This window comes from Scyliorhinus canicula, chromosome 6 (assembly GCF_902713615.1).
Source record: "Scyliorhinus canicula chromosome 6, sScyCan1.1, whole genome shotgun sequence".
Classification (NCBI taxonomy): domain Eukaryota; kingdom Metazoa; phylum Chordata; class Chondrichthyes; order Carcharhiniformes; family Scyliorhinidae; genus Scyliorhinus; species Scyliorhinus canicula.
The window spans coordinates 134,260,574-134,277,002 of record NC_052151.1 but is presented as its reverse complement, the minus strand read 5'-3'; the positions used below and the strand labels follow the sequence as shown (position 1 = coordinate 134,277,002).

General features: G+C 46.4%; 1 protein-coding gene across 2 annotated transcripts in view; it reads left to right on the top strand.

Moving 5' to 3' along the window:
• Positions 1-562: 562 nt before the first annotated feature.
• The window catches only part of ldah (lipid droplet associated hydrolase), a 365,694-nt gene continuing 349,827 nt past the window's right edge, over positions 563-16,429 (top strand). For both annotated transcript variants that reach the window (XM_038800177.1, XM_038800178.1), the window contains exon 1: positions 563-744. In XM_038800177.1, the coding sequence (XP_038656105.1) occupies positions 588-744 (157 nt within the window). In that variant the 5' untranslated portion in view covers positions 563-587. The remainder of the gene's footprint in view (positions 745-16,429) is intronic.

Here is a 16,429-nt window from a genome sequence, read left to right as displayed (position 1 = left end):
ATAGTAACCAGAGTTGAATAACAAACCTGACCTTTAAATTATATCGTTATTATCAGTATTGTACAACATAGCACACAGAATTATTGCAGAGATCCCTGGAGAAAAATAGCCCAAATGTTTTTTGTTGTATTGTTCTCTTGACTGCCAGTCACTGGAATGATGAAAGCTTCTCCTTTTTTAAAAGGAACAGTGTCACTGCACATAGTAACATTTAAAAAAAATGTATATTTAAAAAAAATCTTAAATCATTTCAATATGATTCTTCAGTTGGCTTGCACTTCCCCTGTTGTGGTACCAATTTCCATGCAGCTGTGCAATTTGGGCGGCTTTAAGCTTTGAACCTATGTTTGGCATCCAATTTTAAGTTGCACCATCCATTGGATGGTTGGAAGTATGCCTGGATCTGTTCGGCTTCACACAATCATAATTTATGATCTTTGTAGAGTACCAAATATTAGATGTGGTTTGATGTTAATTGTAAAACTAAAACTAACTCCCCCAACAACCACCACCAACAGAACATACTGACTGCATTGTTGTGCATTTTATTTTGACAGTTGCAAATTTTATTTTGGTTAGCTTCCAATATGAAAATGCTCTGTATGGAACAAGAAGCTTCAGCCCGAGAAGAATTCCTCTATTGCTGTGGGGCTGCAACTCAGCTGCTAAAGTTTGGATCCCTTGATTGTTGGCCGAAAAGTAGATCAAGTAATTCTTCCAAAGTGTTATTCCTCATTATTCCAGGTAAGGAACCCAATGTATTGGCTTTTTAAAGCTGGAACTTTTAAAGAAGAGGTGCTTTTGTCCACATAAGTATGCCATATTCTTATATGTAATGCATTTCACCCATTTTGTCAGTACTGGATTGACACAACTTCAGTTTAATTCAGTTTCTAAAGTTTACAATTGATCATAACATTGAAAGAAAAATTGGCTGGGTTCAGCATTATTTTGATCTTTAAAGCAGTGAATTTCATTGCTCCTATCTTCAGTCTATATTGTGATAATTTGTATTATAAAAAACAATTTTACATGACCATTCCATATCTTTCAGTAGATATTGTGAAGTTGCACATCCCTTTCTACCTCACTTGCTTCTTGCTCAAAACTGCTCAGGCAGGAACAGAAAGTTGTCAATTGGTTCTTAGTGTTGCAATGGAAAGTGTGAATATCAAAATATTTTATTTCCTCTTACAGATTTAATGCATGTTGAAGATGGTATTCTTTAAAAAAAATAATTATTTTTCCAATTGAGGGGCAATTTAGCGTGGCCAATCCACCTACCCTGCACAACTTGGGTTGTGGGGTGAGATCTATGCAGACAAGGGGAGAATGTGCAAACGGCAGACGGACAGAGACTCAGAGCCGGGATCAAACCCGGGTTCTCGGCACCATGAGGCAGCAGTGCTGCCCAAGGATCGTATTCTCATGTTCACACTATATAGATTATTCCAGGGACATGGTCAGCAGGAACATTTAAATAACCCAGTTGTCTGCTGTAAAGGGAGAACATTTGAATAATGGTTAGCCAGGGATGTATGTTCTTTCCCTAGCTCTGTCTTCCTACCCTCATAATTGCTCTTATTTAAGTTTGAAACAATATTGTTGGATCCACTCATCTCTCTTGAACTGAATGTGAAATTCCACTATGTCTTTATCATAGAATCGTAGTATTGTAGAATTTACAGAGCAGAAGAAGGCCATTCAGCCCATCGAATCTGCACGGACCCTTGGAAAGAGCACCCTCCTTAAATCCACACCTCCACCCTATCCCCGTAACCCAGTTACCCCACCTTTTGGACACTAAGGGACAATTTAGCATGGCCAATCCACCTAACCTGCACATCTTTGGATTGTGGAAGGAAACTGGAGCACCCGGAGGAAACCCTCGCAGACACAGGGAGAAAATGCAAACTCCACACAGACAGTCACCCAAGGCCGGAAATGAACCCGTGACCCTGGAGCCTTTCTTTGCCCGGTTACAGATGATTTTTGGGAAGAAAAATTGGTGCAGTTTGATAGAATAGGATCCATTATGGTGAGTGATGCCAGGTAAATACAGCACGAAGCAGAAGTCGGGCAAGGGATGTTCGTCTGATTCAGAAGGCCCTTGAGCCTCAGAAGGCGAGAAAATGGCGGAGGCCCTGTGGCGTCATTGCCCCCTCTGGACAACTGAGAAGTTGGTGGATTTCACAATGACTGAATTTGCAAAGCGATTGCTGAGGATCTGATGAAGGCGATTGAGGGGATCGTGGCACCTTTTTGTATGATCTTGACAGGTTGGATCAGCGGATAGAGGTACAGAGGGTGACGATCAAGAAGGTGGAGGAGATACTCACTGATCACAGAATCCGATTATCTCTCTGGAGACAGAGATGGCCTTGCTGGCGGAGGAGTGGAAGGTTAAAGGCCAAGGTTGATGATGTGGAGAACCGCTCCAGGTGGCAGAATTTAAGAATTGTTGGGGGGGGGGGGGGGGGGGGGCACCTGCATGGGCGATTGGGGGGGGGGGGGGGGGGCACCTGCATGGGCGATCTTGTTCCTTCGATACCTGGGTAAGATGCGGGTCCTAGATGAGTGAAGGACAATCGAGAGTGTAGATGGGAGGGCAACACCATCAGAATTTATCGACACATTCGGGCAGAGTTGGCAAGAAGGCGTGCAGCGTTTAATAAGACCAAAGCTCCGCTGTACAAGAGTAACGTGCAATTTGGGGTGGTGTACCCAGCTTGTGTTTGGGTTACCTTCAGAGACGGAGACTATTATTTTGACGTGCCAGAGGAAGCAAATGACTTTGTTAAGAGACTTGGATTGGAGGGGAACTGAACTGCTTGAGCACTATGGTGCTAATTTGAAGGTGGTTTGTGGAGGGGCTGTTGTCAAGTGACAATTAAACCCGAAACACTTCGTCAGTGTTTTCCTCCCTACCTCCTCCTCTAACCAAAAAAAAAACCCACGGTCGTTGGGAAGTGGGAGCAGGGGCCTGTCGTGAAGGTGAGTGAGTGCCTTAAAATTTGCTTACCTTTCAGCGGGAGCAGGGTTTGAGGCAATATCAGGCTCTTCCTTTCCTTTTCTTGTTTTTTTTTATCTAGAGGTGATGTCGGGGAAGGCAGTACAATGCTCCTCCTGCAGAATGTTTGAGGTGAGGGACGCCGTCAGTGTCCCTGCTGATTTCATCTGTGGGAAGTGCACCCAACTCCCGCTCCTCAAAAACCGTGTTAGGGAACTGGAGCTGGAGCTGGATGAACTTCGGATCATTCGGGAGGCAGAGGGGGTCATATATAGAAGCTTCAGGGAGGTAGTTACGCCAAAGAATGAAGATAGATGGGTGACGGTGAGAGGGGCTGGGGGTAAGCAGTCAGTACAGGGATCCCCTGTGGTCGTTCCCCTTAGTAACAGGTATACCGCTTTGGATACTGTTGGGGGGGGGGGGGGGACTTATCAGGGGTCAGCCATGGGGTACAGGTCTCTGGCACAGAGTCTGTCCCTGTTGCTCAGAAGGGAAGGGGGGAAAGGAGTAGAACATTAGTCATTGGAGACTCCATAGTTAGGGGGATAGATAGGAGATTCTGTGGGAACGAGAGAGACTCGCGGTTGGTGTGTTGCCTCCCAGGTGCCAGGTTCCGCGATGTCTCAGATCGTGTTTTCGGGATCCTTAAGGGGGAGGGGGAGCAGCCCCAAGTTGTGGTCCACATAGGTACCAACGACATAGATAGGAAAAGGGATAGGGATGTAAGGCAGGAATTCAGGGAGCTAGGGTGGAAACTTAGAGCTAGAACAAACAGAGTTATTATCTCTGGGTTGTTACCCGTGCCACGTGCTAGCGAGTCGAGGAATAGGGAGAGAGAGCAGTTGAACAGATGGCTGCAGGGATGGTGCAGGGGGGAGGGTTTCAGATTCCTGGACAATTGGGGCTCATTCTGGGGTAGGTGGGACCTCTACAAATGGGATGGTCTACACCTGGACCAGAGGGGTACTAATATCCTCGGGGGGAGGTTTGCTAATGCTCTTCGGGAGGGTTTAAACTAGTTCAGCAGGGGATTGGGAACCTGAATTGTAGCTCCAGTACACAAGAAGCTGAGAGTAGTGAGGTCATGAGTAAGGTTTCAAAGTTGCAGGAGTGTACCGGCAGGAAGGAAGGTGGTCTAAAGTGCATCTACTTCAATGCCAGGAGCATCCGGAATAAGGTGGGTGAGCTTGTGGCATGGGTTAGTACCTGGGACTTCGATGTTGTGGCCATTTCGGAGACATGGATAGAGCAGGGCGAGGAATGGTTGTTGCAGGTGCCGGGGTTTAGATATTTCAGTAAGTTCAGGGAAGGTGGTAAGAGAGGGGGAGGGGTGGCATTGTTAGTCAAGGACAGTATTACGGTGGCTGAGAGGACATTTGATGAGGACTCGAATACTGAGGTAGTATGGGCTGAGTTAAGAAACAGGAAAGGAGAGGTCACCCTGTTAGGGCTTTTCTATAGGCCTCCGAAAAGTTCCAGAAATGTAGAGGAAAGGATTGCAAAGATGATTCTGGATAGGAGCGAAAATAACAGGGTAGTTGTTATGGGGGACTTTAACTTTCCAAATATTGACTGGAAACACTATAGTTCGAGTACTTTAGATGGATCCGTTTTTGTCCAATGTGTGCAGGAGGGTTTCCTGATGCAGTATGTAGATAGGCCAACAAGAGGCGAGGCCGTATTGGATTTGGTACTGGGTAATGAACCAGGACAGGTGTTAGATTTGGAGGTAGGTGAGCATTTTGGTGATAGTGACCACAATTCGATTACGTTTACTTTAGCGATGGAAAGGGATAGGTATAAACCGCAGGGCAAGAGTTATTGCTGGGGGAAAGGCAATTATGATGCGATGAGGCAAGACTTAGGATGCATCGCCTGGAGAGGAAAACTGCAGGGGATGGACACAATGGAAATGTGGAGCATGTTCAAAGAACAGCTACTGCATGTCCTTGATAAGTATGTACCTGTTAGGCAGGGAGGAAGTGGTCGAGTGAGGGAACCATGGGTTACTAAAGCAGTTGAATCACTTGTCAAGAGGAAGAAGGAGGCTTATGTGAAGATGAGACATGATGGTTCAGTTGGGTCGCTTGAGAGTTACAAGTTAGCTAGGAAGGCTCTAAAGAGAGAGCTAAGAAGAGCCAAGCGAGGACATGAGAAGTCTTTGGCAGGTAGGATCAAGGATAACCCTAAAGCTTTCTATAGATATGTCAGGAATAAAAGAATGACTAAGGTAAGAGTAGGGCCAGTCAAGGACAGTAGTGGGAAGTTGTGTGTAGAGTCCGAGGAGATAGGAGAGGTGCTAAATGAGTATTTTTCGTCAGTATTCACACAGGAAAAAGACAAAGTTGTCGAGGAGAATACTGAGATACAGGCTACTAGACTAGAAGGGCTTGAGGTTCATGAGGAGGAGGTGTTAGAGATTCTGGAAAGTGTGAAAATAGATAAGTCCCCTGGGCTGGAAGGGATTTATCCTAGGATTCTCTGGGAAGCTAGGGAAGAGATTGCTGAGCCTTTGGCTTTGATCTTTAAGTCATCTTTGTCTACAGGAATAGTGCCAGAGGACTGGAGGATAGTAAATGTTGTCCTGTTGTTCAAGAGGGGAAGTAGAGATAACCCCGGTAACTATAGACCAGTGAGCCTTACTTCTGTTGTGGGAAAAGTCTTGGAAAGGTTTATAAGAGATAGGATGTATAATCATCTGGAAAGGAATAATTTGATTAGAGATAGTCAGCATGGTTTTGTGAAGGGTAGATCGTGCCTCACAAACTTCATTGAGTTCTTCGAGAAGGTGACCAAACAGGTGGATGAGGGCAAAGCAGTTGATGTGGTGTATATGGATTTCAGTAAAGCGTTTGATAAGGTTCCCCACGGTAGGCTATTGCAGAAAATACAGAGGCATGGGATTCAGGGTGATTTAGCAGTTTGAATCAGAAATTGGCTAGCTGATAGAAGACAAAGAGTGGTGGTTCATGGGAAATGCTCTGACTGGTGTCCAGTTACTAGTGGTGTGCCACAAGGATGTTTTGGGGCCGTTGCTGTTTGTCATTTTTATAAATGACCTGGAGGAGGGTGTAGAAGGATGGGTGAGTAAATTTGCAGATGACACTAAAGTCGATGGAGTTGTGGACAGTGCAGAAAGATGTTACAAGTTACAGAGGGACATAGATAAGCTGCAGAGCTGGGCTGACAGGTGGCAAATGGAGTTTAATGCAGAAAAGTGTGAGGTGATTCATTTTGGAAGGAATAACAGAAAGGCAGAGTACTGGGCTAATGGTAAGATTCTTGGTAGTGTGGACGAGCAGAGAGATCGCGGTGTCCATGTCCATAGATCCCTGAAAGTTGCTACCCAGGTTGAGAGGGTTGTTAAGAAGGCGTACGGTGCGTTAGCTTTTATTGGTAGAGGAATTGAGTTTCGGAGCCATGAGGTCATGTTGCAGTTGTACAAAACTCTGGTGCGGCCGCATTTGGAGTATTGTGTGCAGTTCTGGTCGCCACATTATAGGAAGGATGTGGAAGCATTGGAAAGGGTACAGAGGAGATTTACAAGAATGTTGCCTGGTATGGTGGGAAGATCATTTGAGGAAAGCCTGAAGGACTTGAGGCTGTTTTCGTTAGAGAGAAGAAGGTTAAGAGGTGACTTAATTGAGGCATACAAGATGATCAGAGGATTAGATAGGATGGACATCGAGAGCCTTTTTCCTCGGATGGTGATGTCCAGCACGAGGGGACGTAGCTTTAAATTGAGGGGAGATAGATATAGGACAGATGTCAGAGGTAGGTTCTTTACTCAGAGAGTAGTAAGGGCGTGGAATGCCCTGCCTGCAACAGTAGTGGACTCGCCAACACTAAACACATTCAAATGGTCATTGGATAGGCATATGGACGATAAGGGAATAGTGTAGAGGGACTTTAGAAGGGTTTCACAGGACGGTGCAACATCGTGAGCCGAAGGGCCTGTACTGCGCTGTATTGTTCTATGTTCTATGGTCTTTGTATTTGTTCATTCTTAAATTCTTCTGTATCTTTATTTTTGTGTGGGTTTGTTGTAAAGTGGGGGTGGAAGAATGTAAACAGTTGTTATGGTGCCTGTTGGTGGAGGATGTATCTGACCGAAATTGGGGGTTTAATGTATTGGAGTTGTTTGGGAGAGGAGATTTGGGTGCGGTTCTCTTCTTTTTCTAATAAGGTTTGGTATTAAAGTTTGGTACGTGTAGGGGGATGTTCGTTGATTCATTGTTTGAAAGACTTTGGGCTGGATTCTCCGTTCCTGTGGCTAAGTGTAGGACCCGTGGTGTTTCACGACCGGCAAATCGGCCTTTCATGACCAGCAGGTCGGCACTAACCCCTCACCGATTCTAGTACCAGTGAGGGGCTAGTACTAGTGCTGCATGAAATGGCACAGAAAATGGCTGGAAAATGGCCGAGCCCAGGCGCACGGTTGCATGCACAACATGGCGCCGGCGGTGCATGTAATCTGACCCGCAAACTGCGACCCCTGGCCAGCTCCTGGCTTACCCCCCAGCAGTCCCCCCAGCCCTAGCAGGCCCCCACCTCAGCCAGCGGTATGATCCCGGCCAGAGTGTGGCGCCGCTCGACATAGTCCGCAGCCGGCACACCGGGTTCTCGACCGCTGGGATCACACGGATCCCACACCGTCGTGAACTCGGCACATCGGGGGCGGAGCATCGTGGATGGGCCGGACGATGAACTGGCACGCGGCACGATAACAGCAGTTTGGTGGGGGCGGAGCATGGCGGACCGGTGTCAAACATGCCCCGATAGCGCCGTGAAAATCCATTCTCCGCCTGATCGCCAAACATGATTTTGCCGTCGGGCTACGCAGCATCCAGTCAGTTGACTTTTACCCTGGGTGGGGGGGGCCACCCCAATAGCAGTTTAGCTAGTTAACGGGAGCGAAGGGGGGAGATGACTGCAGCTGCTTGTCTTTGGGGTTGGGCAATTTCTTTTATTCTTCAAGATAATGCGCTTCGGGTTTTTGTGTTTTTTTTCTGTTTCGTTTGGGTGGGGGATGGGGAGGGGGGCTTTTAGTTCTCGATGGGTTGTTTGTCTGGTGTCGGGGGGTGGGGCGGGGGGTGGGGCTGAGAGGATGGAGAGCCTCTGTAGGGGGATTTGGCAATGTCTGACGGTGGGCAGACGGGTAGTTTGCTAATGGTGACTGTTTCTTCAATTGTGTTCTGGGTCCTAGGCTGGACAGGTCAAGCCACAGGTCCTTCACTACCTCGGGGTGGCAAAGGAGCTGGTGGTGTTCACGGAACAGATGGGGGTGGCAGCAGACCCGTGGATATTTAGGTATCCGAATGTACATTGGGTTTATGCCTGGATTAATTTCTTTGTGATGGGTTTACTCCCTGGGGTTCGGCGGCAGCGTACCCGGCGATCGTAATATCGAATCATGTCCCACATTATTTGGACGTGTTGTTGGGGTCGGGCTTTCCTCAGCAAACCCCCCCCCCCCCCCCCAAGCCCCTGTAGAGGTTGGGTATGCATTTACTTGCTGATAAGGGATTTTACAAACGGTATCCTCCACTATTGGGCAGCACGGTAGCACAGTGGTTAGCACAGTTGCTTCACAGCTCCAGGGTCCCAGGTTCGATTCCCTGCTTGGGTCACTGTCTGTGTGGAGTCTGCACGTTCTTCCCGTGTCTGCCAGGGTTTCCTCCGGGTGCTCCAATTTCCTCCCACAGTCCAAAGACGTGCAGGTTAGGTGGATTGGCCATGATAAATTCCCCTTCGTGTCCAAAAAAGTGAGGTGGGGTTACTGGGTTACGGGGATAGGATGGAGGTGTGGGCTTAGGTAGGGTGCTCTTTCCAAGAGTTGGTGCAGACTCGATGGGCCGAATGACCTCCTTCTGCACTGTAAATTCTATGATTCTATTGGGAAGTAGGGGCTGGTTTAGCTCACTGAGTTAAATCGCTGGCTTTTAAAGCAGACCAAGCAGGCCAGCAGCACGGTTCGATTCCCGTACCAGCCTCCCCGAACAGGCGCCAGAATGTGGCGACTAGGGGCTTTTCACAGTAACTTCATTGAAGCCTACTCGTGACAATAAGCGATTTTCATTTCATTTCATTTCATTTCAAGTATGTGAGGGTTAACAAGAACAAGGTGGTTTTGTCTTCCATGTTCTGGGAAGCATTGAAGGCAGTTATTAGGGGAGAGTTAATTTTTTATAAGGTGGCTAGGCATATATCTGGGAAGGTGTAGACTAGAGGCTGGTAGATTCCATCCTTGAGGTGAACCGCCAATACTCAATTGCCCTAATGCTGGAGCTTTTCATTAAAATGATAGAATCCCTACACTGCAAAAAGAGACTATTCGGCCCATGAGGTCTGCATCAGCCCCTGCTCCAATAGAGCACCCTAAGTAGCCCAATCCCCTGCCCCTATCCCTGTAACCCCACCAAACCTTTGGGCAATATTAGCATGGCCAATTCACCTGACCTGCACATTTTTAGACTGTGGGAGGAAGCCAGAGTACCCAGAGTAAACCCATGCAGATACAAGGAGACAAACAAATTCCACACAGTCACTCAAGGTTAGGATCGAACCTGTGTCCCTGGTGCTGTGAGGCACCAGTGCTAACCACTGTGCCATTAAGGTGGTGTGCCAACTGCTTCGCATGAGGGGGATATTTTATGAGTATGGGGAGAAGGGCACCTGTCTGTTAGCTCATCAGCTGAGACGGCAGGCTCTCCCCCCCCCCCCCCCCCCCCCTCCCCCCCCGGAGATAGTTCATGTTAGGTTTGAGTCGTGAGTGGCAGGTTGGCTTCTGCCTCGGAGAAGGTCAATGAGGTGTTTGAGAGATTTTACCGTGGGCTACATGGGTCTGAGCCTCTGGAGGGGGATTTGGCAATGTTACAATAATTGAATAGGCTGCCTTTCCCGGAGGTGAATCAGGAAAGAAGGCAAGAGTTGAAGAAACCAAATGGACAGCAGGAGATCATGAACTGTATTCGTTTAAAGCAGACAATAAAAGAATTGGGTCTGGATTGATTCCCTATCGAATTTTATTAACAGTTTGCTGGTCTGTTAGTCCCACTTTTGCTCTGCCTGCGGCGAGTGATTTTGGAGGAGCAGACAGGATTTGTTAAGGGCCGGCAGTTATCGGCCAACATAAGGAGATTGTTCAATCTGGTGTTATCATCCTTCTCAGTGACTGAGCCAGAGGTAAGAATTTCAATGGACGTGGAAAAAGTGTTTGACTGGGTTGAGAGGCGGTACCTTTTCCAGATTATGGGGTTTGGTTTTAAGCCAAAATGTTTACCTTGGGTTAGGTTTTTGTATAGGTCCCGCTGCGAGTGTCTGTACTAATGCCCTGAGCTGCGTACTTTCAACTGAATAGGGGTACTAGGCAGGGGTACCCACTATCCTCGTTGTTGTTTGCCTTAGCAATCAGGTCACTGGCCTCTCGTTGGTGGGGGGTAGAGCGTAGAGGGAGGGAACATAGGATTGATCCCTATATGCGGACAATTTGCTGTTATACATTATGGACGATTTGCTGTTATACATTATGGACGATTTGCTGTTATACATTACGGACCCTCTCTGAATGTGGGGGAGATAATGGAGGTGCATAGGACTTTAGCTCCTTTTCAGAATATAAGCTAAACTTGGGCAAGAGTGAATTTTTTCTGGTGAAACCCCTGGGGAGGAGATCAGATCTGGGAAGGCTACCGTTCGTCCAGATAGGATTAGTTTCACATATCTGGGAATTTGTCTGGCCCATGATTGCACTCGCTCCATAAACTTAATTTGCCTAGTCTGGTGGATGGGGTGAAGGCTGATTTGAAGAGGTGGGATGCCCTTCCTTTGACCTTGGTGGGAAGAATACAGACGGTGCAAATGAATATTCTCCCAAGTTTCTGTTCAAGTATCTCCAGGTCTTTCTTTCGAAGGCTTTTTTGGGAGGGTCAATAAGTGATATCTACTTTTGTTTGGGTGGATAAGACCCCTTGGGTTCATAGGGCATTTTTGCAAAGAGGTAGACAGTTGTGGGGGTTGGCACGACCTTGTTATTGCTCCACTCCTGTTCTCTCTTGTAAAATCTTGTTAAGCCCAGTGGTAATAGCCTCTTTGAAGATTTGGAATCAATTTAGGCAACATTTAACCAAGGTAGATGAGTAACCAAAGGACTGCGCAACCCAGGGGGAGGGAGAGAGGGAGGGGGAGAAGAAGGAGAAGATGGAAGAAAGGTGGAAAAGCTACAAAAGAGAAGAGGAGGTATCCCCTCCTCCCTCCCTGAACACAAAAGCAAAGCACAGCCGATGGCAACGGGGTGTGGGGGAGACAGGGGGAGTACGCAAGGGAGAGGCAGGAGGGTGGGGGGGGGGGGGGGGGGGGGGGAGACAGAAGGGACATAGGCCGAATCAGAGGGCGGCAAAATGTATATAGGGTAACTTAAAGGACGGACAGGATAAATCTTTCAGCACAATAAAGTAAATTAACCCGGTTAAGAAAAATGTGATGTGTATGTATCCAATTGTTTATAAATATTGTTTATAAATATTGTTTCTAAAAAGATTTCAAATTTTAAAAACAAATTTAGGCAGCAGTTTGGCAGGTGTGCGATTCTGTATGTAAGGAGCTATTTTTGTTTCCCCTGGTGCCGGCACCTTTGCTTATGGATAGAGTCCTGCCCTTGGATGAGCTAGGGGAGGGAAGGATCTCAGACATTTATCAGCAAATATTGGCGGCTAAGCAGACATCACTGGAAGAAGTAAAGAGAAAATTGGAGGATAGGTTGGGTTTGATCTTTGAGGGAGTGAGGCTCTTCATATGGTTAACCTCACCTCAACGTGTGCAAGGTTAAGTTTGATACAGTTCATGGTGGTGCACCCAACAAGGGCAAGTATAAGTGGGTTCTTCATTGGAAGAATGGGGTCTAGTGGGGTGGAGAATAGGTGTGAGTGTGCTCTAGGAGGCAGGAGAACCACACACACATGTTCTCGTCCTGCCCAGAGCTTATTAATTTTTGAGTCTCCTTTTTGGAACAATGTCAGAGATTTCGGGTGTTAAGCTGGAGCCGTGCCCGTTGGTGGCCATTTTCTAAGTGTGGCGGACTCACCAGTGCTGCAGGCGGGGACGAAGGCCTTCACCTCGCTAATAGCCCAGAGGCGAGTCTTGCTCGGGTGGAGGTCTCCGGTGCCGCCTAAGGTTTCATCTTGGTGAGAGGATCTGATGGAGTTTCTATACCTGGAGAAGATCAAATATGCCATGGGGGGTTGGTGGATAGAAGTTACTCAAAGTAACCGTTCATTACCATGTTTAAGGAGCTGGTTGCTGTCAGCTGTTAGGGAAAAGGTTGGGGGGTTAGGGGGCCTACTTTCGGTGAGGGCACTTGGGTTGGAGGGATAGTCTTGGTATAAAACTGGGTTGGGATGGTTTGTGTTGTATTGGGGTTATTTTTGTAACAATAAAAGTTTTGCTTGAATAAAAATTTTTTTTGAGTGTTAAATAGGTAAGAATAAGTCCTTTGTTGAATAAGATTTTTTAAATTTATAATAAATTTATGCACATAAGAAGTCGAACATTTTAAATTTGTTTTTGTATGTTTTGTACTAATTGCGTAAAGACAATATATCTATTGTGGTTTAACCGTTAAATAAAATAAGAATATTTCTGAGGGATTCTCTCCATATTCTTGGGAAGTCGAAAGGATTCTGTGGCCAGAAAAGTTTGGGAAACCCTGTTGCAGATTATTTTATGGGGGGGTTAACTAAGCACGTGAGGGAGAAAGGAATTGAAGGATATATTCATAGTGAGGTGAAGTAGAGGTGGAGAAGGCTTGTGCCGAATGTAAACCTGTTTTGACCTGTTGGACAGGGTGGGCAGTTTCTTGTTATAAATTGTTTTAATTATTTCATTGGACGCGAGCATCACTTGCAAGGCCAGCAATTATTTGCTGCCCATTTCTAACTGCCCTTGAGACACGTGGCGTTGTTAAGGAATTCCAGGATTGCGATCCAACGCCAGTGAAAGAACAACAATATAGATGCAAGTTATGATGCCGTGTGGCTTGGTGGGGAATTGCAGGTTTTGGTGTTCCCATGCATCTACTACCCCTGTCCTTCTAGTTAGTAGTGGTAGAGGTAGTTTGTTTGGAATATGCTGTTGAAGGAGGCTTGGCGAGTTGCTGAGGTGCATTATGTATATGGGTACACACTGCTGCCACTGTGCATTGCTGGTAGAGGGAGTGAATGTTCAAGGTGTGGACGGGGGGGGCAAATCAAATGGGCAGCTTTGTCCTGGATAGTGTGGAGCTACTTTATTGTTGGATCCAGCAAATATAGAGTATTGCATAACACCATTGGAGGGTGGACAGATTTTGGGGAGTCAGGCAGTGAGTTGCTTGCCACAGAATTCCCATCATCTGAATTGCTCCAGTAGCCTGGTTTACCACAGTGGGCTAAACTGCTGGCTTGTAATGCAGAACAAGGACTGCAGTGTGGGTTCAATTCCCGTACCGGCTTCCCTGAACATGTGTCGGAATGTGGCGACTGGGGGCTTTTCACATAACTTCAGTGAAGCCTACTTGTGACAATAAGTAGTGATTATTATTATTATTGTAGCCGTAGTATTTATACGACTGGTCCAGTTCCATTTCTGGTCAATGGTAACCTGTTGCTCGTTTTACTGGAGTGTGATTAATATGCCTCCGTTTAAAGGCCGTGTGCTTAACACTACTATGGCTCTGTATGTGTAATTATGCTCGGAGTCGGCAGGTGCCGTATTGAGACACCGTCACAAGTATATCAAGGTCAGGTTCAAAGTAATAAATCCGTACACCGATTAGTAAGTCCAAACGATTGGTGTTTATTATAACAAATATAATAAATACACATGCATACGCTAAAGAGACTAACTTACTTCTAATACTAAACAACTAAATACTTATCTAGACAGGAACAGGCAAGGTCAGGGAACAAGGCCTTCGTCCCGTTCTTGGTCTGCAACTTTCTGATTAGCAAAGTTGTCAAGATCTAGCAAGGTCTGGATCATGTAGCGATCGTTGTGTTGGCACTTACAGTTCGATGGCTGATGCTCAACGGCCGGTGATGAAAACTGGAGTCAGGATGCGATGTAACAGGTCTGGGCCGGAGCGAAAAACAGACCGAACCATGTGCGGGACCTACTCTTATAGGTCCTAGACATCCGTGCCCCTTGGGGCGGGTTCTTTCACCTGCCAGGTATCGATTGGGTCTTTCCCAATCGATATCTTTCAAACTCCCCAATCTGAGGGTCGTTCCTCGATGGGTGGGGCGGTCCCTACGGCTCTTTGTGTTGGTTGCTTTGGCGCCATTCTGTCTGGGCGTCTATGGAGAAGTATCCATTGATACTCAAATGTTTCTATTGTCCGGGGTCTGGATCTGGATCACCTCATTACTATGCAGATCTGTTCCCCATTTGCACCTTTGGCTGAAACTCTGCACCTGGCCAGAAACTGGTTTCTGTACGTGCAGAATGCAAAACAGTCTTCTGCAAGCTGCTTGTTCTCACTATGACTGTTTTTCCCTGCAGTCTTAGCAGTTCTCCATTTTGTAGCCCAGTGTCCATCTTAGATGGCTACAAACCCCAGCACATTGAAGATCGGGGATTCAGCAATGGTACTGCAATTGAATGTCAAGGGGAGATAGTTGGATTCTCTATTGTTGGAGATGTTCATTAACCTGCACTTGTTTGGCATGATTGTTACTTGCTACTTACAACCAAAGCCAGAATGTTGTCCAGATCTTTCAGCATGCAAGCACAATATACTTCTGTATCTGAGGATTGCGAATGGTGCTGAACACCTTTCAATGATCTGCAAGCATCCTTCACTTTTGACCATATATTGGAGGGAAGGTCATTGATAAAAGAGCTCAACATGTTTGGGTCTAACACATTATTCTGAGGAACTCCTGTAGGAAATACAACTGCCAATTTGCATACAGCTAGGTCTGACAAACAGCAATGTGAAAAATACCAAATAAATGTTTTTGGGACGTTGATAAATATTGGCCAGGTTGCCATGGATAATTTCCTTGCTCTTTTTCAAAATTCTGCCATGATAACCTTTCTATCCACCTGAGAGGGCAGGCCATTTAATATCCCATTTGCATGATGGTTAAAATGGCGAATTGGGCAGGTAATTTGTCCAGATCTTGCTACATGTGGATACTGCTCAAGTATCTGAGGAGTTACAAATGATGCTGAACATTGGACAATCATCAGTTAGCATCCCCACTTCTGAATTTATGGAGGGAAAAGTCATTAATGAAACAGCTGAAGATGGTTGCGTCTCGGAGACTTCCCCAAGGACCTCATGTGGCATTGTCTGTAGGCTGAGAAGATTGTCCTCCAACAACCACAATATTTGTGGCAGGTATGATTCCGACCAGTGGAGAGTTTACTCTGATTTCCATTGATTTCAGTTTTGCTAGTGGCTCCTTAATAAAACAGTCGAACAAATGTGGCCTTCATGTTAAGGGCTGTTGCTCTCAGCTCACCTCTGGAGTTCGACCCTTTGGTCCATCGTGGACTTAGGGCTATGATTAGGTCAGAAGCTGAGTGGCCCTGGTGGAACAAACTGAGCCAATGAGCCCGTCACTTCTATGTACGCGCCACTTAATAACATATTTGGCAGCAACTTCCATCACTTTGCTGATGATTGAGAGTAGACTGATGGGATGGTAATTGGCTAGATTGGACTTGTTTTGCTTTATAGGCACAGGACATAACTGTGAAATGTTCCATATTTTTGGGTAGATGCCAGTTTTGTTGCTGTAATGGAGCAGCTTGGCTTGGGCCACATCTAATTCTGGAGCACAAGCCTTCAGTACTACAACCAGGATGTTGTCAGGCGCCATAGGCTTTGCTGTACCTAAATTCTTCAGCTGTTTCTTGATGTCATGTGGAGTAAATAAAATTGGCTGAAGATGAAGATTGACACTTGCGATGTTGGGGATTTCAGGAAGAGATCAAGATGGATGATCCACTCATTATTTCTCAAAGAAGATGGTTGCAAATACTTCAGACTTATCTTTTGCACCGATGATCCCCATCATTGAAGATGCAGGTATTTGTAGAGCTTCCTCCTCCAGGTAGTTGTTTATTTGCTCAATGTTCAGTATCATTTGCCATATCTTAGATACTCAGCAGTCCATGTCCACATGTAGTAAGATAGCTTAGTTAAACCATGTGTCCAATTCCCGAGTCTCTCTTGTCTGTTGTCATGAAGGCGAGTCTTGCAGGCGGCTTCCTTCTCTGGTCAGTCTTCGAGATGGTCAGGTCACCTTTGCTTTGTGCCAATGAGGCATTGGGAGGGGGTCCCCACACCTAATTAATTCTGTGATGAACACTTGACCGGACACCCAGGGCCCTCCCCAGGTGTCCATCTCCGGAGGTGTAGTTTGTATGTATCTT